Raw genomic sequence first — 26544 nt, 5'->3', positions numbered from 1 at the left:
GGGTACATGAAGCAAAATAACGTGTCTATATTCTAAACACGGGACCAGGCTGACATGTGTCTGTTTATGAGGACTGTTCTTGTTTTCAGTCCAGTTCTTGACTTTAGTGTTTGAATAACCACGTACTAGAACTTTGGGTTGTTTTGTAGATCATCACTACAGTTATTTGCAATAACTAAACAAACCGGAATAAAAGCAGGGAGACCACCAAGCAACACCCCATTACCAGTAAAAATCACATTGCAGTTCCTTTACAATGAAGATATTATATCTGTAATCACTGTCTAGGACTTGAGGTAGCACATATACTGTATGCTCAGGACACTCAGGACACTGGTACAGTTTGACTAGCAGAGCAAGGTTTGGATGCCAGCTCCTGCAAACACATCGCTCACTTCCTCTTTCATAATCTCACAAAATAAACAACCTCTGTGTGGATTTAGGAGATACGAAGCAATGGTGGAGAGAAAAAGCATGACAAGGTGAAATGGGCTCTCCTAGCTTCTTGGCAGCGTCAGGGGATTGTGGTTGTGGGCGCAAGATGGGCATGATCCAAATCCCCGGCGCAGATGACTTATGACACAACAGACATTTCAATTCATAGCTTACAGAAAAATGATATTCAATTATCAGGTGAATGTAACCGAAAGGCGCGTCATTATATAAAAAGCAAACACAACTATAGTTTTCTTGGCCCAAATGATAGTGACCGCCAAGATCTGAACAACAATGACAAGACAACATTTGCTAGAAAGCATTTTTTTGCAAGCTGTGGCAAACAAAACATAGAACGTGAAATATCTTTCATTCAAACTTACATAAGTAATGCGGTCCGACAGTCTTCTTTTTAGCTGTTCCCCTCGTCGTTTATTATCCTTTACTTGTAGTAGCAGTCAAATGTCTCCTCAAAGTTGGCGTCCTTGTTGAGCAGGTTTTGGTCATCCACTTTCTCCGTTCAGTGTGTTGTAACAAAAAGTAGTTCCGCCCAAACGCTACACACATTTACACACATTGACCAGCGAACTTTTATCTCACCTATTAGATTCGCTTCTCTTTACTCCTGACTTTGGAGTGAAGTGGGTTAAGATGTGTTGTGTAGGCTACAGGCTACATTCAGTGTGACTTGCAAAGATTAAAAAAACAAACAAACATTACAATAGTATGAAAACAGCTGAAAAAAATGCTGGATAGATAGATAGATAGATAGATAGATAGATAGATAGATAGATAGATAGATAGATAGATAGATAGATAGATAGATAGACAGATAGATAGATAGATAGATAGATAGATAGAGAGATAGAGAGATAGAGAGATAGATAGATCATAGACTTTTAATTTAATAAATGACTGTGTGGAGAGGGGCTTGGGGAGGTTCAGCTGCCTCCAGGAGGGGTTTAATCACTTCCTGTGCCGCCTCATTGCCTGTAGAATATGTTGACAGGTAGGGTATTATATAGTTGGCTGACTTTTATAGGCCTAACATAATTTTATGGGTTTTTTTGTTGGGGTCTTCCTTTTTAAAAAGACTAGATGATTCAGTGTCCACACCAACATTTAGTTTGATTTGCTGTGTGATGTGTATAAAGGTTCTTTTTTTCTTCTTCTCATAATTAGAATAGAGAATAAAGGGGATGTGTGTGGCTCCACATAGTTTTGGAGGTGTCTGAAGTTGACAGATGAATGCCGGTGCTTGTTCTCTTTCTCATAATGTATGACCACTGGCTACAGCTCATCATTGTTTGACATGTTGTTTTTCCATTCACATTCAGCATTTTAACACAGATGTTTGTTGTGGGATGCAAATAAAGCTGGAATTTTCACATGCATAGTATTTTCCTCACAGCCCGTCAGCTTGTTTGTAGTCTGGTTTGGCTCATGTGTGGGCAGATTTTGCATCACTGATGGCGCAGTAGAGTGTGAGCGTAGATTCCTTTGTGTGTTTTGTACTGTACTAAATTCTCCAGTTGTGAACTTCATTCCTCTGTATGTGTCTTGTGTATTTGTTTCTAGGAATCATCTGAGAGGTCCTCAGTCATCTCTTGGTCTGGAGGTCTTCTAGAGGGTTTGACCTCCTTGCCACCATGAAAGGGTTGGGGACCAACCGTAACAGACACCTGTCTGACTCCTGTGAACCTTCAGCAGGCCATCCAGAAACCCTGTACAATCAGAGGACCAGCACCCTGCCGCGCAGTCCGTACCTGCTGAGCCCCACAATGGACCACTATGGCACAATGGACCCTCATCTCTATCAATCAACAAATCCAGGCTCCCTTCCACCAGAGTGCATGCTACCCCTCAACAACCAGCTGTCCAACAGCAGCACCTTTCCTCGGATTCACTACAACTCCTACGACCAGTCTGACTTCTCCCCACCTGGAGACAGCATTGGGGGGATAAGTACTGGCACCATGGGCACCTCCATGTCCATGGGCATGGGGACAGGCATAGGAATGGCAGGTCTGAGTGCACGAACACCTATGATTACAAGTGGCTCAGCAACTATATCCCATCATATGACCAAGAACCAGGCACCACCCAGTCTGCTGGAGTTTGATAAGCAGCTACCTGGAGGCCGTGATGGCTTCAGCACTTTACAGTTTCATAGAACATCTGCTGCTGCAGCTGCCAAGCAGCGCACAGACAGTCCAGGTCGTATTCGTTACATGCTGCACTCTGTTTCCAAGCTCTTTGCAAAGTCCCAGTCTCTGGAGAGCCACAATATGAAAGGAAATGTCAATGGACGTTCCACTGGCAGTGGTGGAGGCTCATCCGGCACAGAAGATGGGGGGAAGCAGAATCGCAGATCCAAAAGCAAAGATCGAGGTACAAAATCAGAGGGGACTACCAAGCGACGACCACGCTCCAACATGTCAGGTTATTGGAGCTCAGATGATTTGGACAGCAGTGATTTAAGCAGCTACCATAACACCATGGCCATGATGACTCTGGGACGTCAAACTGGCCAGGACAGCCAAGGAGGGCAAAGCAGATACATCCACAGTGGCTACAACACTATTAGCACCTCCAAAAGCAGCAATGACATGAAGTATCCAGCACTGCCTGCACCAGGGGGTGGAGGAGGTGGTGGACTAGTTGAATCAGGGAGATTGATGATAAATGATCATGAGTATATGAAAGGAGGGTCCTGGTCAACGCTGACCATGGGGCAGCCAAGACATGTGATCCAGAAGGGCTCAGCAACTCTGGACAGGTCAATGCTTAAGTCCAAATCCTGCCAACAGGAACTAACCTGCAACTATCTGCAGGTTGGACGAAGGGTGAGTACACCTAAAGGGTATTAAGTTCTTTATATAATGGTGAACTTAATGAAATTATTGACACATAAATTCCTATATCATTGGTTACGGTCAAAGTTTTATAAGTATCCCAATCATCAAGACTATTTTGGACAGACTTATTTTATTTATATAATGCTGTCTTCAGGGTGATTGGAGTAGCACTTTAGGTCGAAGTGGTGGTGCCAATGAAATACCATGCCGGCGGATGCGCAGTGGTAGCTATGTGAAGGCCATGGGAGACATGGAAGACAGTGACGACTCAGAGGGAAGCCCCAAACCATCGCCAAAAACCGCCGCTCGTCGCCAGAGCTACCTCAGGGCTACGCAGCACTCTCTGAGCGATCAGCTACCCCCACGCAAGTAAGACAACAGACTTTATTTTGATTTTTTTTATTATGAAGCATAAATGTTCTAAAGAAAGGTGTTTGAGGCTTTAAAATGAGTGATTGTAAAATTGTTGATTTTTTTAAGGGTAACACGCAGATTCTGATTGGTAAATCTATAATTATTCCAAAGTAAATATGTTTAGGCAACCCTATGCTGTTCATTTAGGAGGGAATTCATCACACCCAGCCTCAACCAGTCATAATGCAGAAAAATACTAATGCATTCAGCACACATGTACACACAAGTACACACAGCCCATGCTGGGCTAACTCACGCACAGAATTAAGTGGTGTCAGACTCCCTGTTGACTTCCACAAGCCAGCCTTACTACCAAACCTTGTCTGTGAATTATCTTCCTTCTGTTGGACCCACAATACAGCTAACATGATAAACACAAAAGTAGTGAAGTGAATATTGCATATGGTGGCACTGACCTTTACCTTAGTCGTATTAACACTTTTATTGAGCAGCGTATTTGTACCAAGGACCTTGTTTAGCTGATTTAAAGAAAGACATGATGGTCATGTTTTGTAATGGCTTCTCAGTTTCAGAAATTGGTTTCTTTCACAGAAGAACTATCACAATGCCCTGAAGTGACAAAGTGTCGGCAGCTGTTACATCTGCTGTCTGAGATCAATAATTTCTGTGCTTCCAGGTTTATAGTTGACAGCAGGGATTGTTTAAGAAATGTCGGAATGTTTAGTGATTAAACTTACTGGCAAGGACAAAGCTTTTAACCAGATGCATCAAATAACTTATTTGTAATAGATGAACATTTTATTTTCATGTTATTTTTATGGTAAGTTGCAAAATGCTTAACAATTAAAATAAGGCAAACTAGTCAAACAAATACTCCAATCAATAAATAATGAGACAAACAAATAAAAGCAAATAAACAGATAATAAGTATAAGACCTGAACATAAATTAAACATACTAATCAGTACAAATCTGTCAAATTAGTACACAACCAAGCCAATGGTTGTGAGAAAGCCAGACGTGAAAAGTCAGTAGAGTAAGAGCACACTGAATTTACCTGCCCGGGCTCTTCAGATGGGTAGTTCCAAAGCTGTAAGGCCCAAACTGCAAGGATCAATCATTATTTGTTACCAGTCAAGTGTTATTAACTGGTAGAATGGCATTGCTGGACAATCTCAGGCAATGACCAGGCTTTTAAGGAGTTAGCATATAGCATATATTGTGAGGCGTGGACCTGACAGGGAGTCTGCTTGCTTTCTGCATTCTAAGAAGGCTGAATGATTTTTTGTAGGGGACAGGGTTTATGTTCTTGTTTCTGAAACTGTGTTTTTAAGTATTCTGCCCACAGGTCTACCTGGCATATCCAAACCTTTACATGGATAATACATTTCAAAACCCTTCAGAGTTTATGTTGAAAAATTTAAGGATGTATTCATCCCTTAAGAGTACTAATGTTTAACCTCACTCCCCCTGATAATCCGTGACCATCCAACCCCACTCTTTTCCGGTTCCCTCCACCTTGCTTGGCATGAACAGCAGAACCCTGGATTACTCCTTGTTGCAGGGGGAGCTGGATGCCCTGTGGTCTCCTCTCCACAGTGTGTCCTCTCTACACCAACTGGGCAGGTCAATGAGCAGGTCAGTGGTAGGTGTGTAAGCCATGTCTCAGGGGTGTGGTGCACACTGCTCAAGTCGCTTCAGATCATTCACAACTATGCACCGCACCCCTGTGATGTATGTAAAGTCAGCAGCAACTGCAACTGCTGAATTCATGCCCTGCTGCCAACTACTTCCAACCTGCTTTAAGCTTGATAATACCATCTGCCCAGTGCTTTTAGGTGAAAAGTGGCTGAGTTTGTGACCACTGAAATGGAATAAATGGACATCTGGGTGTATAGACCATGGCATGGCAGATCACTGCCATGTTATATCACTGTGTGCTGACAAAGAACATTAAACAACCTCAGAGCTGCTGTTTGATTTAGCTTTGGTTCTTTGTCTCAGGCACCATGATTGCATAGAGAGGTGTACATATGACATCATTAGCTTTGCATGCAAAGATGCTACAAATAAAATGAGAAGAAATTGGAATACAGTCCAGGTTTGGATATATAATGGCTCATAAAAATGGAAACAAAAGGGGTAACTTGAATACCAACCTTTTACCTATAGCTTTCAATTTTTGCTCATTTTCCCACCTAATCAATCTTCTTCCCTGCTTCCCTGAAATCATACATGTATGCTAACCATTTTCACATCTTCTTCTGACTTTAGTTTTCATATCCTTAACACATCTCCTGAATGTTGTTTCCCCCCCCTCCCCCCCCATCATAGCTGTCTTCCATCTCTCCGAGAGCTCTCCAACAACCGCAGCCTGGACAATTTAGACTGCATTGGGGGTTCAGGCTCATCTTTGCCAACCTGGGATGATGACGACTTTAGCCAGGCTTGCAGCACCCTGGGCAGGCGAAGCTACATGGGACAGGTCAGTGCTTGGTGGACAGTGTAGACAGGAATTGCAAGAAATGTGAAGTTTGTGAGTTGTCGGAATAAAGAATTTTTGGGTCCCTGCCCCTGTTCCTCATTCATAAAAAATAAATGTGCGCTGAAAATGTTTATGCCTAAGCTTCAAGCAAGCTTTCTACTTTTACATCCTCATCCGATTTCAAAGAGCCGTTTGTCAGTTTGTAGCTACTAATGTTCATTTCTATAGTATAATTTGCATATTTACTGATAGAGCTTGAATGCCTGAAAAATGAGCTTCCACTGAACAAAGAATCCCAAATGTGTTTCCTATTAATGTCATTAACGTAAAAGCTGAATGAGTGACAAAGGTAGCTTAAAGTGTAATTTAACACTTACATAAGGGCTATTAGCCTCCCACTGACAAGGTTAGAGAGATGATGAACTATATATGAATCCGCGCTGATCTTTTTCAATGAACCTGTCAAAAGAGGCAGCGCAGGCTATTAGAAGTGGATGTTTTATGTAAGTTCTGACAGGTCATCACATTCAAATGAATGCACGCATTATATCTATTCATTGCTTTTTAGATTGCGCGCACAATCAGCGATCTATTCAAATTTGAATGATTAATAAGTGAAAAACATAAAAACCCAGTATTTGACATGCCTCAAAACAGAAAAGTTAAAACTATTATACTCTTTTCTTCATTTTCTTTTGAGTTGCCACTCCTGAGGTCAACCGTCTCTAAACTATAGAGATAACTTTTCCCGAAACACAAGTTTTTTACCTTGACATTTTTTTTCTTTTTTTAAGAGTAGGCGACGCCTACAGTTAACTCGAGCTGCACTGATTTCCAATTTGGCTTGTGTCATTAACTACGATAACCTGACAACACCTCCTTCCAATTAGAGGTCTATTTAAAATGCAATATTTCTGGTCTCTCCTTCTTCTCTTTCATTGCCAGCTCTGACCTGCACCGGTACTGCACTCCGACTACAGGGTTTAAGATATCATCCCATCCCTCCTCAAATTTCTGCAGAGTGATTCTGTAAATTAAAACTCTGAGGAGTCATTAGGTCGAAGCCTCGAAGCCGAACACAAACCATGTTCTGCTGCAATAAATATTTTAAACAATACAAATGTGAGTTGTCTGACTGAAATGACAGCTTTGACATGGGACAAAATCTGAGACTGTTGACTCGTTTGGCGCCATTATAGGATATTTCAGCACATGATGTTTCTCACAGGTGTATGTTTGCTTTAACAGCAACATTTAGGGATGAACTTACTCACGCTGTACTATTTCTCTTGCTACTCTACTGCTTCATCATTGCATAATCATATCCTCTCTTTCCTCAAGCTAAGGGACCTAGATATGAGTCATCATTATGAGGACCGCAGTTCAGAGTCTACGTTCAGAGATTCCCGTTCCCACTCTCAGGACAACCCAGAGCCTCTAGACCTGCCCATGCCAACATGCTTCCGATCCCGCAGCCACAGCTACCTGAGAGCCATCCAGGCTGGATGTTCCCAAGATGACGACACAGCATCCATGGATTCTGGCTGCTCACCACCTCCAACTGACCCCACTGTTCGTACCTATAGCACCAGCACTGGTGAGTCACTGGCTCAAAAACAGATGATAGATTTGCTGTTTATGCTTTATTTTAAAAAGGGAAAAATAGAGGAATTCCTAACATGATTCAATTCTGTGCAGCCAAATTTAGATCTGTTTTTTTTAATAGCACACTCTGTGTTTGGCTATTCATTTAGAGATTAAATCTAGATCTTTTTTTTTTACTTCCCAGAGTGACATTCCCCACAAACCTTTTTGATTTGTAGACAATTTTTCCCAATGTTACTCTGAATTTTTATGGCCTTGGTTCTGGGTGTGCTCATCCTTCCGCATGCACACTCCAGTGTTTTTTACAAGCTCAAATGCAGCCTTTTTTGCCCATGCTAGACATCCTTTCTACACATTTGAAGACATGGAAAGAGCAGTTTGCCTCTTACCTGATAGCCACTGGCTTGGACAAAGCCCCAAAGGAGAAACAGCTTGCTATTTTTCTTCAGCGTTTGGGGAAAGACAGACCACGCATCCTACCCGCACACACAGGTAATAAATTAAAATCCTAACCCTGATAAAAACATAAATAAAGTCAACACCTCAAAAGCTGCTAAAGTGAACAATAATAAAAAAAATCATAATCATTAATAATAATTAATGATAACAAACTGTATTATTAAGAAAAGCTTTTTTCCAGTTAAACACATAGAGCTCCAGATTAAGTTTTCAAACCTCTGCCTTGACAGCAGTTGGAATAAATGACTGTGATGAAAAGAAGGTTCATCACAGTTAAGAAGGTTTAATGTTTTGACTACTGACGTCACCCCAAAATCAGAAATAAAGTATGGGTGCATGAACATCTGGGCGAAAACTGTAACATAAAGCATCCACTTGGTGGCGCTCTTTGCCACAGTCTTATCAGACCAGTAAACTTATGTTGCTTTCATTCTGTTGTATTGTTTTGCTTTTTCTTGTTGGAGTTGTTATTAAGGATACTGTCTCGGTTCTCTATTTGGGTGTGTCGGTCTTTCCACTCAGTTTGACAACTTGAAATGACATGGCATTGTAGTTGGTTTTTAAATGTTCTTTTTTTTTTTGTGAAACCAAGTAAGACAAGCAATATTCACAAAACGCTGATGGAAGAAAAAACGTTTGAATTATTGTTCCTTTTTTCAAAAGCTTTCAGTACACAAAAAACATTCAACTGTATGAGACAGTTAATGGGGGGGTGTTCAGTCTTTAAGACAAACCTGCACAAAAATGCACGATTAGGTTGTGCATTTTAGATTAAAATTAGGTCGAATAATCGAACTTTAGTCTCCGAGGCGTTCCTGAAGGCATCAGTAGACACGCCTCCTCCGTGCAGAGACACAAACAAAACTCAGTCAAGACCGGCTCTTAATTCCCATTACAATTTATGACCGAGATGTGTGGATGAGATTTCTGCTGTGAAGTGTTTTTCTACTGTGAAGTGTTTATTCTAAAGATTGCTGTGCCTGTACCTGATAAAAGGGTGAGTATTTTAACGGCTGTTGTTTTTATAGTTTAATAATGTTAAAAATAATGTTTTGTTTTTGGGTTTTTTTTTTCAATTTACCTAATTGAGTTTATCGTAATTAATGGAAGTTAAGATTATTGTTATTGTGTTATTGTATAAGTGTTAACTTAAATTCATCCGTAACGTATTTAAACGTCAACTACTTTGTCTCGATCTTTTGCTCCCTCGACTGTGTGCGCAATTTACCAGAATACATTACATTACAGCCAACATCTAACAGTGTGTGCGTGTGCGCGTGCGTGTGTGTGTGTGTGTGTGTGTGTGTGTGTGTGTGTGTGTGCGCGTGCAATGTACTTCAACAGGTAGCCTAACTTTCAACCTTGTGCTACAATTTGAAGCGTTGCTTCACAAAAATATCTCGTGACTCCAACCACTTAACAAGTCAGCCATTTATGAATTCATTTCTGATCTATTCAACATGAAAGTAACCATAACAATGTTGTCAAAGCATAAAAATACAATTTTGTCCCAATATTAGGACTAGAGTACTGTAATATAAATAAATGTCTGCTTCTCTGTCTATCTCTCCTATGTTGAATAGTCTATTAAATGGACTTTCCCCTCGTGGGATTAATAAAGTGTAAATTATAAAATTATTATTATTATTATTATAAGCTTTTAATAGATGGTTCCTTTTGCTACCCCCTTTGAAGGTAGCCTAAATTTAGAGGTAGTCTTATAGGAAAATGTCAGCTTTTCATTTGAGATCTATATGCTCAATGAACAATCAGATGTGCGCATATTGATTCCCTCAGACTAAAGTAAAGCAGTGTTTTCTCCTTAAATGCCCTAGTCATTGATAAATGTAATGATCTTTCATGCCTGCTGCAGTGACAATGTGTGTTGCACTCTTTCCATTTATCAATAATTAAGTATTACCTAACATGTTCAGTATTAAGTGTCCTGCTGCTGACATCAGAAAAACATCTAACTTCCCTCCATGCTAATGCGTCTGATGCTTCACGATCAGGATAAGAATCAGGTTTTTTTTTTGCTAAGTACATTTACATACAGGCATACAAGGAATTTGTCTTAGTGTATTGGTGTGAAAGAAAAAACAAGGCTAAAATAATAAGAATAATTAGGTGGATGCTTTTACTAGACAATGTTATAGCGTAGTAATCCTTTAGCTGCCTGTAGTTAAATGCATTCACGCCTTTGTGATAACGTGCTTCTTTTGGTTTCGGAGATGTAAAATTGGCCTCAACATGGATTATTTGAGGGCTTCCCCATTTTAATGTCACAGGGTGTTCCTATATGTATTGCAGCAAAGATTAAATCCTATTTTAACACCACTTCCAATATAATAGGATGTGCAGTATTGCAGCAGTGCTGTTATTGGAATCATTGAATGTGATAATTCTTTGGAATAATGACTCTGTTGATAAGGGACTGGTGAAAGTTGCAGGCAAGGGTCGTATATGTCTTGTGTTTCTGTCATCTGATTAAATATTACACGTGGGTAAACTGGTATGCTGCTGGCAACATGGCTAGCAATCATACTTACTCAGAGAAGTGACATCAAAACAGTTCCACCTCTACAATTCACCTTAAAATGGTCAAAGAGTTTATTAGGCTTTGAGAAAGTACAGTTAAAAATCTTTCCAGCATATTTCATCTTCTTAACCTACACAGTGTTAAATAAGCAACTAGGTCCTGGTGAAAGAGTGAAATGTTGCATTTTGTAACGTCCCCGATAAGGAAATTGATCTACCTGTATATTCATGTCTAGGGGGAAAAGCCATTTATCATTGTGTATCTGTTGCACACTTCACAATACTGCTGTCAATATAATGCAACTGCTCGCATAGATCTTAAACTGTTAGAAGGATTTATGTGTATAAAAAACTTGCTGTGCTTTGATGTAATTGCGGGAACTTTTATTGGTGAATTCATAGCCGCCCATGAAAGCAAATCAAAGGTTATGGGACACAAAAACATGTCCATGCTTTTTCTTTCAGTGTAAGAGTATTTGGGCATTAAAAAAACATTACTTTCTGGTGCATACTGGAAAATAGTGATAACATAGTAAGCTGAATTACTTGCTCTTTTGAGAGGATTGATAAAAAGTGGTCATGGGTTAGTTGGAAATTGTTTCCCAGCCCTGAAAATCACATCTTGAACCAAAGCTTTCGGTGGACAACAGGACCACTGTCCAGATGGCATGAAAACAGCAGTGCTCAGCACCCACTCCAGATTCCACTCAAACATTTTGGCATGAAGAGATTGCTTGTTTCTGTTGTTAAATTCCCCTCTGTAGAACAAGCACTGAGTTATGCTGAGCAGCTCCTGGCTTCATGTCTATTTTCATAGCTGTTTTTTGTGGCGCTGAGAATATTTACGAAAGGCTTTTGTCAGCATTAGAACTATTGTCAGTGACTATTACATCGAAGGATTTGTTTTACGCTTGTGCAGCTGCGAATGTTTGTGTGGCCGAGTTCTGTAAGAAAAAGCATATACAGGAAATGGTGCATGTTACTATCCATGCATATTTTGTCCGTGGGAAGTTCCTGCTATGGCTTTAGTTACTTATAAAAGGTTTTAAAAATCTGCTATGTTATGTGTCCTACACTTGTTTTTAAAAACATAGAATTCTGTTTTAAGGTTGAACCGGACTGGATATCTGCAGTAAGACTGTGTAACAGTGGGAGACAAATGCCCTGCAATGACCCAAAGAATTTCCACTTGGTTGGATCAAGATGAGCACAGCCCCTGATGGGATCAACAGAGATTGGTTTATAGATAGGGAATACCCTAGCAGGGTAGTTATCAAATGTCTTGCCAGGTTTTGCTCTGGAACCCTTCGCCGACCACGCTGAAACCCAAACTCAGGCTTCTGAAGGTGGCCACTGACTGATGCCCCACCTGCTACTTGCCCTCTCCTGTCTGAACTGCATCTTTGTGGGCCTTTGTTAGCCAGTAAATTCACGGTTTACCCATTTTCCCAACTTACTTTAACAATCACATATTTCATTATTAGCAGTAAACACTCTTTAAAGGGAAAATGTATAAGTTCAAGAGTGACTGTTTCCAAATGAAATACCAGATACCTAACTTTCCCCTTCTGGTAAATGCAGTTCTATGATCTCCATTAGCCCACATATACAGCATCGATATATTTTGTAATAAGCTAAATGTCTGATGATAATTAGAGCCAAACCATTTATTCTGTCCAGCTCCACTGCTTTATCTCATGTCTAATCTCAGGAGCAGCTGTCAGATATGATTTTCGGGCTTGTTTTGGTGGATAAAGCAGATTCTATGGTATTAAGGCTCAAGGGGGGATTCTGTTCACAATGACGGAAGGAGGATTGGACATTAGGAGTACTGCAGGGAAGGTGACCAAACACACACACACACACATACTGTACAGTATATCAATAAATATATAGATAGATGTCACGGCACACATACAGTATATAGATTCTCTTCTACTAAGCAACAGATATACAGAGGACCCCACGAGTTCTTCACATGTCGGGTTGTTTAACGTGTGTGTGTGTGTGTGTGTGTGTGTGTGTGTGTGTGTGTGTGTGTGTGTGTGTGTGTGTGTGTGTGTGTGTGTGTGTGTGTGTGTGTGTGTGTGTGTGTGTGTGTGTGTGTGTGTGTGAGTGTTTGAGAAAACACTCACAATTAGTTGATTCAGATTGACCTCAACAATCAACCAATTCATGTATTTGTTTGAATACAAGGGTTGGTCAGATGATTAATTATATCTATGTGTTTGGGAGATGACAAGCCTGTAACTTAAGTTTTAATGCTGTTGTTGTTATTTTTCCCTCAATTAAAGTCCATGTCTATTCAACTAATCATCCATATTTCTTGTTCTGTGAGTTTGCCAAACTTGACATTTTAAATCACATTTATCCATTTTATTAAATATGGGGTTTTTTTCCAGCCTTTTGTTATTGAACATGTTTTTCTTAAGGCAGTGATGGTGGTCAAAGGGTGAGGTATAATCCCTGACTAAAGGCTTGTTCTGTGTAGGACTGATGCTATGTTCTGGGTTTATGATATCTCAGGATTTCACTGAGCATTGAGAAACATGTATTCCATAGCATGGTGTGATTACAGCCTACAAATATTAAATGTGGCATTCATCGCAATACATGTGGAGCAATGTTTTTTTGGTACCTTATTATTTATTCAGGACTAGAAACCCAGAAGAGGTTGGGTCCAGTATGCTCTTTTTGATGCACATAAATTGGATATGAAAGAATAGGTTGTGGATATTATCTCATTTGGGTGTGGTTTTGTGTCGTCTCGGTTCATGTGGCTGTTTTGACCTCACAGAATGTGACTTAAATTGAATAGGGGCAGTTTTCTGTTCTTTATCTCATCTGGGAGGGATCGACAGCAGCACTTGCAGAACTTAGTTGATGGCTTTATCCTGGAAAAAACACAGTTGTAGTTGCTCAGACTGAAGGTATTAACTAAAAAAACATAACAAAAGATAAGAGGATTGGACATTGTTCAATACTAGAGGCTGTCTGAAGTTTGCCCAGCTTTGATTTGCAGAGGGTGACAAAAGACCGTGAGAGTCTTTCTTGGTTAAGTCAGTTATTGTTGTTATTTTTTAGTTATGAATACTAACCCCAAACTATACTAAGCTCACTCAAGCTTTCAGCAGACTGGATGATCTTTCAGTTAAATATGAGCCAATAGCAGACTGAAACACAATGCAATGGACCTCTTTTTTTTTCTTAGTGATTCCAGAGATAAAATAACAAAAAGTGACCTTGATGCTAAAGATGGAACTTCTGCAGGAAGTTGGAGAGCATCAGCTCAGACTCTTATGAAATGATCTCTCTTCAGACTGTGCTTAGTGTGACATCTTTGTTGTTCCTCTTTTGGGCACACGGGTCAGTTCTGGTCTACAACCAGATCTCTTACACTACTGGTGTTATGGATAAGTTCTGCAACGTGATTCAGATCCCCAAATACTGATACAAGCTGTCAGATAAACCTTGAACACCATTTTTATTTAGGTTTATTTTTAATAAGTGTTTTTTAAAGTCTCAGTACAGTACATTAGACTTAATTGATTAAGTGCTGCGTCACCCCCATCAGGGTCATCAACTTTACAAGCACTAAATAAAATAATTGTGGTGAATGACAACTTTGCTGTAATCTGTATAACTTTTGAACATGTCCTAACACACACCGTTCATTAAGTGAATTAGTGTTTTTGTGCAGCTTGTCTGTATATTTTAAAAGACTGAATGTCTTCCTATTTGTACAGCTGGTGTATGTGGCCCTACTTTTACACTCTGCCATCTTTTCACTGAGACTCTGCAAAGAGATATAGTGCTAGTATTTATTATAGGCTACACCATGTTTGTACATTTTTCATCGATCTGTGAATCAAACCTGAATTCATTTCCCCACCACTGACAGCTCTCTGTTCAAAGAGAATTTTAGCTGAACGAGTCAGCTCATGAGTTTCATAGTAGTGGATTACAAGGGAACAACAGTCCTTTTGTCTGAGCTTTTATTATCAGGACCTCACATGTTTTCTGTAAGGCTTTTAATAAAATGGCTTGTTGAGATTTTCAAACGTAACATTCAGTGGATTACCATGAAGCATAAACATTATTCATAGGCTAATCAAATGCCATCACATAGCTTCTTCTTTTCTTAAGTCAGTCAGTTTTGGTGTTTGCAAAGAAATTGATGCGTTCTGATTGATTTCCGGAACAAGGACTTATTGTTCACACAGTACACAATGGTCGAGCTTTGCAGGAAAGTACGGGCCTCTTACAAAAGTGGTCCAAAGACTTAAGAGCACCACATTCAAACATATTTAATATTTGTTCATCTGTTTAAGGTGAACTTTTTTTTTAACTGAAAATGTGTTTTTTCTTTACTTGATCATTGTGAAAACTACAGTCTGTTCCTCTCTCTTTACTAACTCTTCTTTAAGGTCCTGTTGCTTTTCCATCAACTTTCCACAGTTTTTTTCACTGTGGTGTCAAATAAAGCATCTGTTCAAAGGATCTCTAGTTACAAAAAAATCCCTGTTTAGGTTATAGGTTTTAGTGGTCCAGCATCACACTCTGCCTTTAGTCTTATGGGATTCATTATGGTCTCTTTGTGGATGGTATCATTTAACTTTCCGAAAGGCAATTTCACTACACCCAGTTGTGATGTGGTCCTGCTTATGACACTTGCTGTCAACAGGCCGTTTGCTCTTCTCTTCTGGTCCAGTGTTCGGGGGAGTTTTCGCTCACTGTCGGTTACTTATTTCTGCTCTCACTGACACTTACAGTCTTAGCTGTATCTATTGGGCAGACTTAGAGAAAATGTGGTTCATAGGTGGGATAAGTGAATAAGAGGCTCTGCTGACAGTGACAGCACATGACCGAGCACTGAAGGGACATATTTGACTGAAATGTTATGTGGTGAAATTGAGCCCACATAAAAGTTCCCACTGTAAGGAACTCAGCTTTGGATTTTTAACCCTGTATGTTATGGTGCGTATCACAAATAGTCCTACATTCAAGCAGGTTTTGTGGTTTAGTCATCACTGCTAGACTCTGATCAGTATATATAACGTCAAGCACACGAACACCAATCATCAAGTGGTTGCGATAATCTCCCTTACTGGACCGATTTGTCTGAGTGCTCTCTTTCCAGCTTCTGTCTGTGTGGTTAATGTACCTCTCCAGGCCAGTTTGGTCTGGAATTAGGGAGTGGAACAGATAAATGCCCATCTTCGTCTTTTCAGCCATATTTGGTACAAGAGATGGACGGCAAATTGCCCTTCTTATGTCATCTCCTGTCTCCTGATTTTTCAGTCTCATGATCATGTCATCTCCTGTCTCATGATTGAGGCACTGAAATGTGATTTAATTTAGTCACCTGTGTGGAACAGTATGTTTGTTCACTTTCCTCTCTGATTTGATTTTACGCTTTAAGAGAGGCTTCTCTGCGCCTGTTGGTCTTTTAGCTTTCCTGCAACAATGTCCCGATGAGTCAGATGTTTGAAGCATTCTGCTCTGGACATGCTGTAAAGAGTTTCTTCTACCTATCTGAATGTTCACTCTAAACCTGATGAGGCCACACACACGTGCCTAAACATTTGTATACCTGCAATCGCTTTTATCATTTCCCTCATTGCTTCTTGCCCTCTTCTCTTCAACAGTCTCTACATGTATAACCACCTGTAAGAAGTCTGCTCCTCCACCAGTGCCACCCCGCACAACCTCCAAGCCCTACATTTCAGTGACCGTACAGAGCAGCACAGAGTCGGCCCAGGACAACTATCTGGACCAGCAGGACAGAAGGTCAGAGGTCAACAGCCAGTCGAGCCACGCCCACAGCAACTCTTCTGACAGCCTTGACAGCACCCGTGCTAACAGCTTGGCCCGGGGTATCCCCCGCCCTCCACACATTATTCCTACTCCTATCGCAATACCAAGAGAGCCAATCTTGCCCACCACCTCCAACGCTTCCACTGAGACGAGTGACGCGGTCATCCAGCATGAATCCTTGAAATCCGGATCAAATAAAGTCAATTTAGTAGCAGAGGAGCCTCTCGTGGCGCCAGTACCCAGGCGGAAACTGTCCTCCATTGGCATACAGGTAGGTGGTACTAAAAACGATTGATGCAGCTCAGTCAGTGTTGTCACCTCATGTTGACTTAGAGTGACAAAGACAAGAAAGACCTATTTTCAGTGTTTAAAGTGCACCTCATTCCTCCTGCTGCTTAATTCTGTGAAAAGGATCTGTATTGGTGCTTAATTCTGTGGAAAAACGTCATTTTTAGCGTCTGTGGTGTGTACCCATGTATGGGTGTTTCACTTGGAGCTCAAGAATGTGCTTACAAGTTAAAGGTCTTACCATGGTTAACCGTGCTCTGTCATTACAGCTGGCTGTATACTGAAGTATAGAACGCAGAAAATATGTTTTACTGTACCCCACTCAACCATCAATCTGTGTCATGTGGGTGCTGAAATAACAGCCATTTTCTCTACTTTCCAGGCTCTGCACATTATTATTACCCCTGATTCCGGGTAACTGTTAACCATAATGCATACTGGAAAACCAAGCAAAGAAAAATGTGCATATACATTTTTCTTCATACAAATGTACAAATAAAAGTTTCTCTGCATTTTTCTGTATTTGATCCAGTGTATCCCTAAGAAATGTCACTCGACTGTACAGTTGAAATATATTTACGTTTTCGAGTTCAGGTTTCTGACTTTGTCATTGATAAATGCTGTTGTCATTTCATTGTTGGTTTGTTTAAAGGTTGACTGTATTCAGGAAGTTCCGCGAGAGGAAACCCCACCTTTGGCCAAATTTCAGTCGATCGGAGTACAGGTGGAGGACGGGTGGCAGTAAGTCCTCTTCCTGTCCTTGTAACAACGTGAGGAATTTATATTATAGCCATCCATACTGCTCTCACTTTTTTCCCCTTTACATGATCTTTCCAATGTGACAGTAAAGTGAATGTTTTCACCGTCTTTGTGTGTTGTTCAACTGTTGTTTCAGTAGATACTGGCAGGAGCTAGAAAAGCTGTTCTAGTATTTTTCAGAGTAGTTTGCTTTCTGTGCTAGTGATGTTTTGAATGCCAGGAAACTCTGGTACAACTAATTTTTCTGTTCTCAATTCTGTATTTACTTTTTGTGTGTACCAGCCGTTCTGTCTCCTGACCGATATTTTATCAACCAAAGCCAGTAGAACAAGAGGTCCTCTGTTTTACATCCTTTTTATCAAGCTGATATAATTGCTGTACAGATAATTGTGCTTTGTGACAATGTGATTTATTTTGATGATTGGACAAATATGGCTTACCCTGTGCTTCTCCAGTAGTTTTCTCTTTTTGCACTCTTCTAATATGGGTTAAAGTATTTCATAACCTTACCTAGATGTCACATAAAAGCATTTCCTGAAAATACAAAATGGCAAAAACCTAGACTTAGATAACATTCATTCAGCCTGTTCATTTTCCACTTAAAAAACAAGAAGTTAGTCTCACACATACAAGTTGGATGAGTCCAGACTGAGTCTAGACTGAGTGCACTCTTATCATGTGCACAAAGCCCAGTCTCTGATCGACCTGTGTAATTATATCTTTATTGACCAACAGGAAACACTCACAATCACAAAGTTGGCATCTGTTGTTTGTTCCAGTAACTTTCATCATCCGTGAATAATTCATTGTTTTCTTTGTTCAACGATCTGCACACAAAAGTGGTTTACAAAAACTGCAAAAGTAAGAAGTTCTGTTGTATTGAAGGCCCATCTATAACAGTCTAAACCTGTTTTATTTTCAGGAACAGTCGCTCCAGTAGCATGGCCTCAAAACAAGAAACAGACTCAGACGCACAAGACTCCATCTCCATCATCACCCATATCAACAACGCTAAACACCCTGAGAAGAAAATCATGGTCAACAGTGGCAGCCAATCCATGAGCTCCCCTCCCGGACAAGACTCTTTAGACAATGGTAACACTACTGGTGACAACACCTCACCTCCACCAACAAGACAGATCCTAAATCGCTCCACCACACGAAGTAGCTCTTCCTCCTTCTCAGAAAGTCTGGACCCCGCGCTCGACCCCTCGTCTCTGCCACCTCCAGACCCCTGGCTGGAGAGCGGAAATGGTAGTAACAGCAGTATTCCCCAGAGCGTAGGAGGGGGGACCCTGTGTCGGAGAGATGGACACTGGTTCCTTAAGCTGCTGCAGGCCGAGGCTGGACGAATGGAGGGCTGGTGCCAGCAGATGGAACAGGAGACCAAAGACAACCAGCTCTCAGAGGAGGGTAAGGCTTCGATGAAGTCTTGGGGTTAAGCCAAAACAATCAAGTGTCTCCAGAGAGGTTTTGTTATATTTTTTTGTCTGCACCCATTGAGAAAGTTCACTCTCACGTGAGCATAATCAACTTCCATCGAAGAAAACTCAATGTGATTATGTAAGAAGATAGCTGTCTCTAAAATAGCAAAACACAGACACATGTACAAGCTTGGTTCTGAATTCAAACCTGAGCAGCACTTCTGATTAGTTTGTGCGTTTTTGGCCTCTTTTGAGGCTCGGTCTCTTGCCGTCAGACTCAAACCTTATAACAGATCTGTTGTAGGGTGTTGTCTCAACCCTTCCAATCAATCTATCAGACACACAGCATGGAGGGGATGAGGCGGTAATACCTGGGGTTACGACACACAAGCAGGCCTGTAATCCCCAGAATTACACAAATCTACTCTGCAACTGATTAAACCACCAGATTAGATTAGTGCTTCAACATCAGCAGTGTACACACACACACACACACATTTACACACAAACAAACAAACACTGGGACGGCTTTGGATGCTCAGTTCATATCAGAAGCTCTGTGCACCCGATTTGAGTCCATGTGTTTTTGTGTGTGTGTATGACTTGGAAGTTGTCGAAATGAAATCTTGTGCAAATCTGCTTCGTCTCAACAAACACATTGCCATAATTTTGCAATCCAGTGATCAGATAAGAGACGAGATTTTGTCAGGGCGGATGTTTGTCCCAGTTAAGACAGAGCATAGTGATCAGTGACCCACAGACATCCAGAGTATCTATATAAGCTTAAATGCCTTTAAAGAGGATAATATTGTCCAATACACTGTAATCCTCTTCCTGCCACCCTGTAGAGCTGGTTTTGGCATTACATTTGAAAATGTTTAGACACCTGCAGTAAGCTGCTGGTTTGTATCAAACCAGAGTTCCAGATGTATGTCATGTGTTCCAGATGTCTTTGTCATGTGTAAGTCTCTTTTTGCCCTGCTTTTATTAACTTTTCAAGCCTCTAATATAAGCGATCCTAAAATCCTTTTTGTCACAAATGTATGCGTTTGATCTTCTGTTCTCTCTTCAGTGCTGGGGAAGGTTCGCAGTGCAGTAGGAAGTGCTCAGCTCCTAATATCCAAGAAGTTCAAGCAATTCCGAGGACTGTGTGATCAAAACTTGGTGTGTATGAAGCCTTTCTGTGACACTTCCACTCTGCAAGGCCAGTATCTGGGTCTTTTCAAGGATATACTAGCCTCATATTAACATACCAATCCATAACACAAAAGAGCAGTGTTCAATGTGTGGCTTATTGCATCTGAAAGGAGTAAAGAATGGTGGCCCACCAGCACAAAAATACAAGGAGCTTATTATAAGCCAATAAGCCATTCTGCTCAGGTGACTTGTTTTACTGGAAATTGCTTTATACTGATATTGAAACTACCAGCACGTCACATGGCCAGATAAACATGGCTGCTTAATGAAGATTTTTTTTCCAAGCTTAACAGAACAGAAGACCTTATGATGTTAAAGTTCCGAAAACTTTTACTGTCAGATGCTGGTACTTGCAACATATACAGGTACAGTTATATGATAGAAACTACTGTATAGGTTTAAGAAGGTAGGAGAAACATTACTGAATAGATTATCTTCAAAGGTAGCCAAAGCCCCGTTTCCACCAAGCGGTTCAGTTTGATTTGTCTCGGTACGGAACGCATTTTGCAGCGTTTCCAGAGACTAAAACTGGGAAAGATTTTCAAATGAACAACCCGTACCGTCCTACTTTTTGGGACCCTTCTGTTGGGGTGTCAAGAATATCGACCCTAAAACATGGGGCTAAACACTGCAGTCCGTTGATTGGTTCCGTACGACAGCGGCATTAAAAGACAACACTGCCGTGTTTAAATGCACAGTCGATTGTTTATTTGTCTGTATTTCTCCTCGCGGCACACAGCCTTCTGTGAGACAAAGCTTTGTAACAAAGACTCACATGCCAATGTACAGTTTCTCATTTAGAGGTGTGTTAATTGTCCTGATATCAAGCATCTGCAGCGCAAAATACTATGAAGTTCTTTCTCCTCTTTCGTCATAAAAAAAAGTCAGCAACGGTGGTCACATTTGAGTCCATAGCGCAAATAAGATAATGTTAGTTTCTAAGAGATGAGCTGAAGCTCCGTCCTTTCTTTTCCTCTTCTCCCTCTACGTTCATTTACTTTCCTTTCTCCTCTTAATTAAAAAATAATAATAATCAACAGCGGCGGTCATATTTTACACTACTAAATGCATATAGGAAAAACAAGTCAATGAATTACTGGATGTTGGTCTTTGCTTACTGTGTTGTGTTCTTCTTCTTTGTTGAATTTATTAGCTGTGTACACTGCGTCGCCCGGTTATCATGTGACACAATTACGTAGCTGACGCAGCTATTGGCACCCGGCTTAGACGCCGCCTACCATATAAGGCACGTGTTAGCTGTGGAAAGGCAAACAGGATCAGGTTTTACTGAACCAAACCGTCCCAAACTGAACTGATCCATAGCGGACCGCTTAGTGGAAACGGGGCACAAGATAGGACACAGAGTGTTCATAACAAAATGACTTAAACCCAACAGAAAGGCTGAGATTTTGTCAGGAAGTTAGAAATGGGAAACTAAAGAACACACCACAAGAGTATTCAGCAGAAACAAATAATATTGTCAAAGCCTTCTCCTTTAAGTAACTGTAAATGCTGTCATTATATTCATTATAATGGTTTTGTCCTCAAAAAGATTTTTTTTTTTTTTTCAAAGAGTGGTCGAGACCCAGCTAGTATACGTTTAAATAAAGGTACCATAATGTGTCTGTCTACTTTTTAGTATCAGTGTATTATTTCTTTTTCTGCTTTTGCAATGACTAGAAAAATGACTTTCCAGAAGGCAAACGGGAGATATGCCAATCAGCATTGTACTCTGAGTCAGTTAGGGAAATAACTATGACCTGAAATTGTTCTTTTGGTACCTGACCTAGACTTGCCTGTTAGCTTGACAGCCGGAAAGCAGCATAACACCCTTGTTTTGAAGTGTCTGGACATCACAGCAGTGAATACAGCTCTGTGAATATGAACAAAGGATTTGTGCCTGAACAAACAAAAGCCTGTCTGCCTGGAGCATTACACGCAGCTGTTATGTTCGAGTAAAAGTAGTCAGATCAGGAGTTACTTAATATCTGTCGAACAACCTGTACAGGCTTGGTACAAACAATGAACACAGACGTAGCTGTTTGTAAACAAGTGAGAGGTTTAGCTTTTTAATCATTTTAAGCGACACTTGATCCTGAATGGTTTTATGTCTTTGTTTTTTTTGCACTGTGAATAACTTTGCATTCATCAACTTCTTAATTTATTGCACTTGTTAAGTCGAGGCTTAAATAACCTTTTTAGTAAGAACACAACTGTTATAAAGGCAGCTATGTCGTGATCCTCACTTTAGTCTGCGTCTCAGTTTGACTGAAGAGTTGAGCTGTCACACAGCACCCTCTAGTGGTAAAAATAGAATCAGCAGAACTCAAAAAAGTACAGTAAATGTAAGTTGTGTTGTGCAGAGGTCAAACATTATTTGTTTAATAAGACAGTAAATTGCTATGTGGGGGCACCCTAAGATTCTGGGGGAGAGGAGTACTGTTAGCTGTAAGCTGACCATAACCTGTAACTTCCCTGGCTTCAGTCTGGTGGAGGAAATTTGAAATGTCATTCCTTATCAGCCTCCGCACGTTTACTGTCATCTCTCTACTCTCAACTCTTCCTTATATAGGCATTGAATGCTTCCAAAAATAGTAAGCAACACTGCATCACGTAAATCACACGCATAGTATAAAACAAATACGACATTTAAAAAAAACAGAACTATGTTTGAGAACAACCAGGCCTCTCGGTTGTATTTCCATTATAGACATATGTCCTATGTGGACGAAAGCAGTAGACATTTGAAAGAAATACATCTTTAGGCCTACTCCTTTTTTTTGCTTATTTTATGATGGTCCTTATCCATCTTTGTTGCTGAAGACCATGGATTTATTGAATGATGATTGTTTTTGTATTTTGTTTCATTACATACAACTAGATGAATACATAGATCTATTTTCTTTTATCAGAATGTGAATGCCAATCCGCGGCCCACTGACCAGGACCTGGCTGGTTTCTGGGACCTGCTGCAGCTCTCTATCGAGGACATCAGCCTCAAATTTGACGAGCTCTACCACCTCAAGTCTAATGACTGGCAGCCCATACAGTCTGCGGCTGTCCAGTCACCCGCTGAGCGGAAGGTACTTCCCACCCCTGCTGCCCAGTGCCCTGGCTGGGGTAGGAAAGCCGCCGGAACCGGCCTCTCTCCTCCCACCACCACCACCATTTCTCCCACTCTTTTTTACCTCCCCTTTTTTTGACTTCCCCTGTCCCTGCGTGGGATCGACTCTAACAGGGCCTCCCTGTCCAATACAAAGGGACCGGAGAGATCCCTTTAGGCATGCATGGGAAACTTCATCTCAAAGAGGGCTGTCGTTGGTGTGTTTTTAAATGTAAAGCCCTGCTTTGAGCATGCATGTGTAGTTTACTGTGTGTGTGTGTGTGTGTGTTTGTGTGTGTTGCAGTGAAGCATGGCTAAGATGCACTAGCGTATACTGTATGACTTATTGCAGTCTTGCTGTTGCAGCTTGTCTGCTTCAAGGTCTTTGTGTCTGCCTACTTGTTTGTGAATTTGTCTATCTCCTTTTGTCTTTTGTACTGTGATGAGTCGAAGTATCTGTTTGTTGTACATTTATGGATCCTTTCCACTGCTGTTGCAGAGTGGCCCTTGCTTCATGTTGTGTTGTGATCATTTTTTTTGCTTTAAGTTTGATCCATTGTGTCCATCAATTCATGTAACCATTTCATGTCTGAAATTGTCTTTGTCAGTGACTCTTTTTCCTAATGTTTGCTTATTCTTACACGCTTTCTACATGTGTTCTTTCTGTTAACGCTGAACAACTAAACTTTAAAAAACAAACAAACAAACAATCAGCACTGGCATTGTGTCTTTGTCTGTCAAAGTCCTGTCTGCCAAAACCTGCCTAAACAAATAAGATATCTTGAAGCCTCTTATAGCAATCACACTTTCTTTTTTCTCTCTCTTCCTTTTACACGCTGCTCTCCCTCTGTCCTCCTCCTCTGTAACGTTTCATTCTGACATTACAGGACGAAGAGAAAGCGGACCCTCCGGCGACAAAGAAAGCCGGTAAGGGACGACCATTGCTGAGCCGCGAGAAGAGCGCCGACTCCTCGTCCACCTCTTCTTCGGCCTCAGCAGAGAAGCAGAGACAAGAGGCTCGCAAGCGTCTGCTGGCTGCTAAAAAGGCTGCCTCGTTTCGCCAGAACTCTGCCACAGAGAGCGCAGACAGCATCGAAATCTACGTCCCTGAGGCCCAGACCCGCCTCTGAGAGAGACAGCGGGGGGTAGCGGGGGTGTGAGTTTAGGATCAGAAGAGAGATAAATGAAGTGAAGTACAAAGTGAGGACGAATCCCTGAAACACTTGGAGCAAAGAGAGGAAAACTATTGCATTGCAAATGAGGTACTGTGAGTTGAGATAAATGGAGGTGGGGGAAGGAGAGATGACACTACTACAGATATGGGGGGGTGGGAGCTGATTGATTTGGGCATTTTTGTCACACTTTTACAGTGATAGGCTGGTCCTGATGGCATCAAACTTTTATTAGACAAAAAAGGAAACAAAACTAGAACTTTCTTGGACTGGACAGATCATGAAGCAAGAGACTCCTGTTTCGAGGCCGCCATTGAAAACCTCAGCTGATGAACTTTGTCATTTCTTGTTCCTACTCTTGATATCATACACTTGTTAATGACAATATTATTACTATGGTGATTATATCCAAAAGAATCTATAAGACTGTTTTAAATGCTCCTCTACTTGGCTATAAAATGTATTAAGAAGACAGACAGCAAATACTAATGCTCGTCTGTCTCCCATTGTCCTCCTCTCTATCCAGATCATTGGCCATCTTGTAGCTTTGCACAACACCCCCTTGTGGCCATTGAACACACTGCACACACAACATCCAACGCCCTCACACACGATAAACTCAATCCCATGTACGTCTTCCTTGCATTAGTTCGTTAACTCTTAACCTTTTGTTTTGTATCAATCAAGATCTGCATATTATGATTTTTTTGGTATGATAAAATGGAAAGCCAGATTTGAAAGGGTATTTATATATATCTTAGCAATTAAATCATATACGTGTTTCCATCAGACTTTTGTTGCGTCAAAGATTTGAAGAAATTGTGAAAGAAAGTGTGTATATGGTTTTGAAAGAGAGCCGATCAAATAGAAAACATCACCTAGCATGAAAATATAACAGTGGCCACAATATTCCTGAACATTTTTTTCTTTGTAGGGGAGACTCCTTTCACTCCTATTAAGTCTCCTTTGCTCTCTCTGTCCCATTATTTTGTTTTCTATGTTTGTGCTGTACCTACAGATCCTACAGAGTGATTATTTCAATCAGGATATTGTTTCCATCTGTCACTTCAATGCTTCTTTAAGTGCTTTTATTAACCTCACAAACGATTCAATTTATGCAGAACATTTCAAATTAACCTACGGCTTTTATTAAGACAATGCTTCAGGCTACGTATGCAGGATAGTAGTGTGTTAATGTACCATACACATAAACGTGTCATTTTTATACTGTCTGGGTAAATCCAACAAAAATCAACGTTTTTTTTGTTACCATTCTTGTTTGCCCTTATTGAACATCACTCAGAGTACATGCACTTTTTTATTCAAAAGAAAAACAAATCTAATTAAAAGCATTACATACATTAGTCTTTGTGTTTTCATCATTTATTAAACACTGCGGGCACTTTTTTTTTTTTTTTTCATGGAAGACTTCATAAGCCAAAGATGAATTCACTTTTTTAGATTCATCTCATTATGTAAGAACCAGGGAATTCAACAGTAACAGAGCTTACTGTGAAAATAGATGGAGTATAGCCACAGCACAGTTTGTATTGCAGGTTTAGCATTTTGATATGCACATGCCACTAGGAAGCTTAAACAGAACTGCCCTTCATTACAACAACACTCATTGTCTTTTTGAGAGTTCAGAGTTCCTCCACTTCTTCCTTGTGTTGCTAAGTTTTCTTTCTGACCTGAGGGGGGCGACAGTGTGTAGTTACCGACCCAAGATAAACTACATTGTAGTTAACTGTGTGCACACAATGGAAATGGATTCACTCTATGCGGTAACCCTGAGCTCTTCCCTGTTTTGTGAACACATGTAGACACATTTACAGTCTTTTTTGTCTCACTTCAGTTTGTAGGGTTCCACACCAAAAGTACACTTCAAATCATAGACTCCACCCTGACATGCCTTACATATATCAAAATAACAAGACTTTTCCCTGTCTTCCACTCACATTTGGTCTCTTCCAAATGGTAGGCAAACAAACCCTAACCTCCACTTCCTAATTAGTTATGTTAAGCAGTGT

The 26544-nt window shown here is 40.6% G+C and overlaps 1 protein-coding gene across 3 annotated transcripts in view; it reads left to right on the top strand.

Annotated features, from left to right (window-relative positions):
- The window catches only part of dlgap4b (discs, large homolog-associated protein 4b), a 108473-nt gene extending 82595 nt beyond the window's left edge, over positions 1-25878 (top strand). Inside the window, exons 3-14 of one of the 3 annotated variants that reach the window (XM_079342278.1) lie at positions 2014-3281; positions 3448-3662; positions 5204-5305; positions 6002-6152; positions 7494-7749; positions 16403-16842; positions 17512-17600; positions 18541-18713; positions 18804-19031; positions 20115-20206; positions 23152-23322; positions 24230-25878. In XM_079342278.1, the coding sequence (XP_079198404.1) occupies positions 2085-3281; positions 3448-3662; positions 5204-5305; positions 6002-6152; positions 7494-7749; positions 16403-16842; positions 17512-17600; positions 18541-18713; positions 18804-19031; positions 20115-20206; positions 23152-23322; positions 24230-24472 (3357 nt within the window). In that variant the 5' untranslated portion in view covers positions 2014-2084 and the 3' untranslated portion in view covers positions 24473-25878. Of the gene's footprint in view, positions 1-2013; positions 3282-3447; positions 3663-5203; positions 5306-6001; positions 6153-7493; positions 7750-16402; positions 16843-17511; positions 17601-18540; positions 19032-20114; positions 20207-23151; positions 23323-24229 lie in introns of all 3 variants that reach the window. The other 2 variants (XM_079342277.1, XM_079342279.1) reach the window with 2 other exon arrangements.
- The last annotated feature ends 666 nt before the right edge of the window (positions 25879-26544 follow it).

Source organism: Symphodus melops, assembly GCF_947650265.1.
Source record: "Symphodus melops genome assembly, chromosome: 4".
NCBI lineage: Eukaryota > Metazoa > Chordata > Actinopteri > Labriformes > Labridae > Symphodus > Symphodus melops.
Note: the sequence above shows the minus strand (reverse complement) of the source record. Positions and strands in the feature narration are given on the sequence as shown.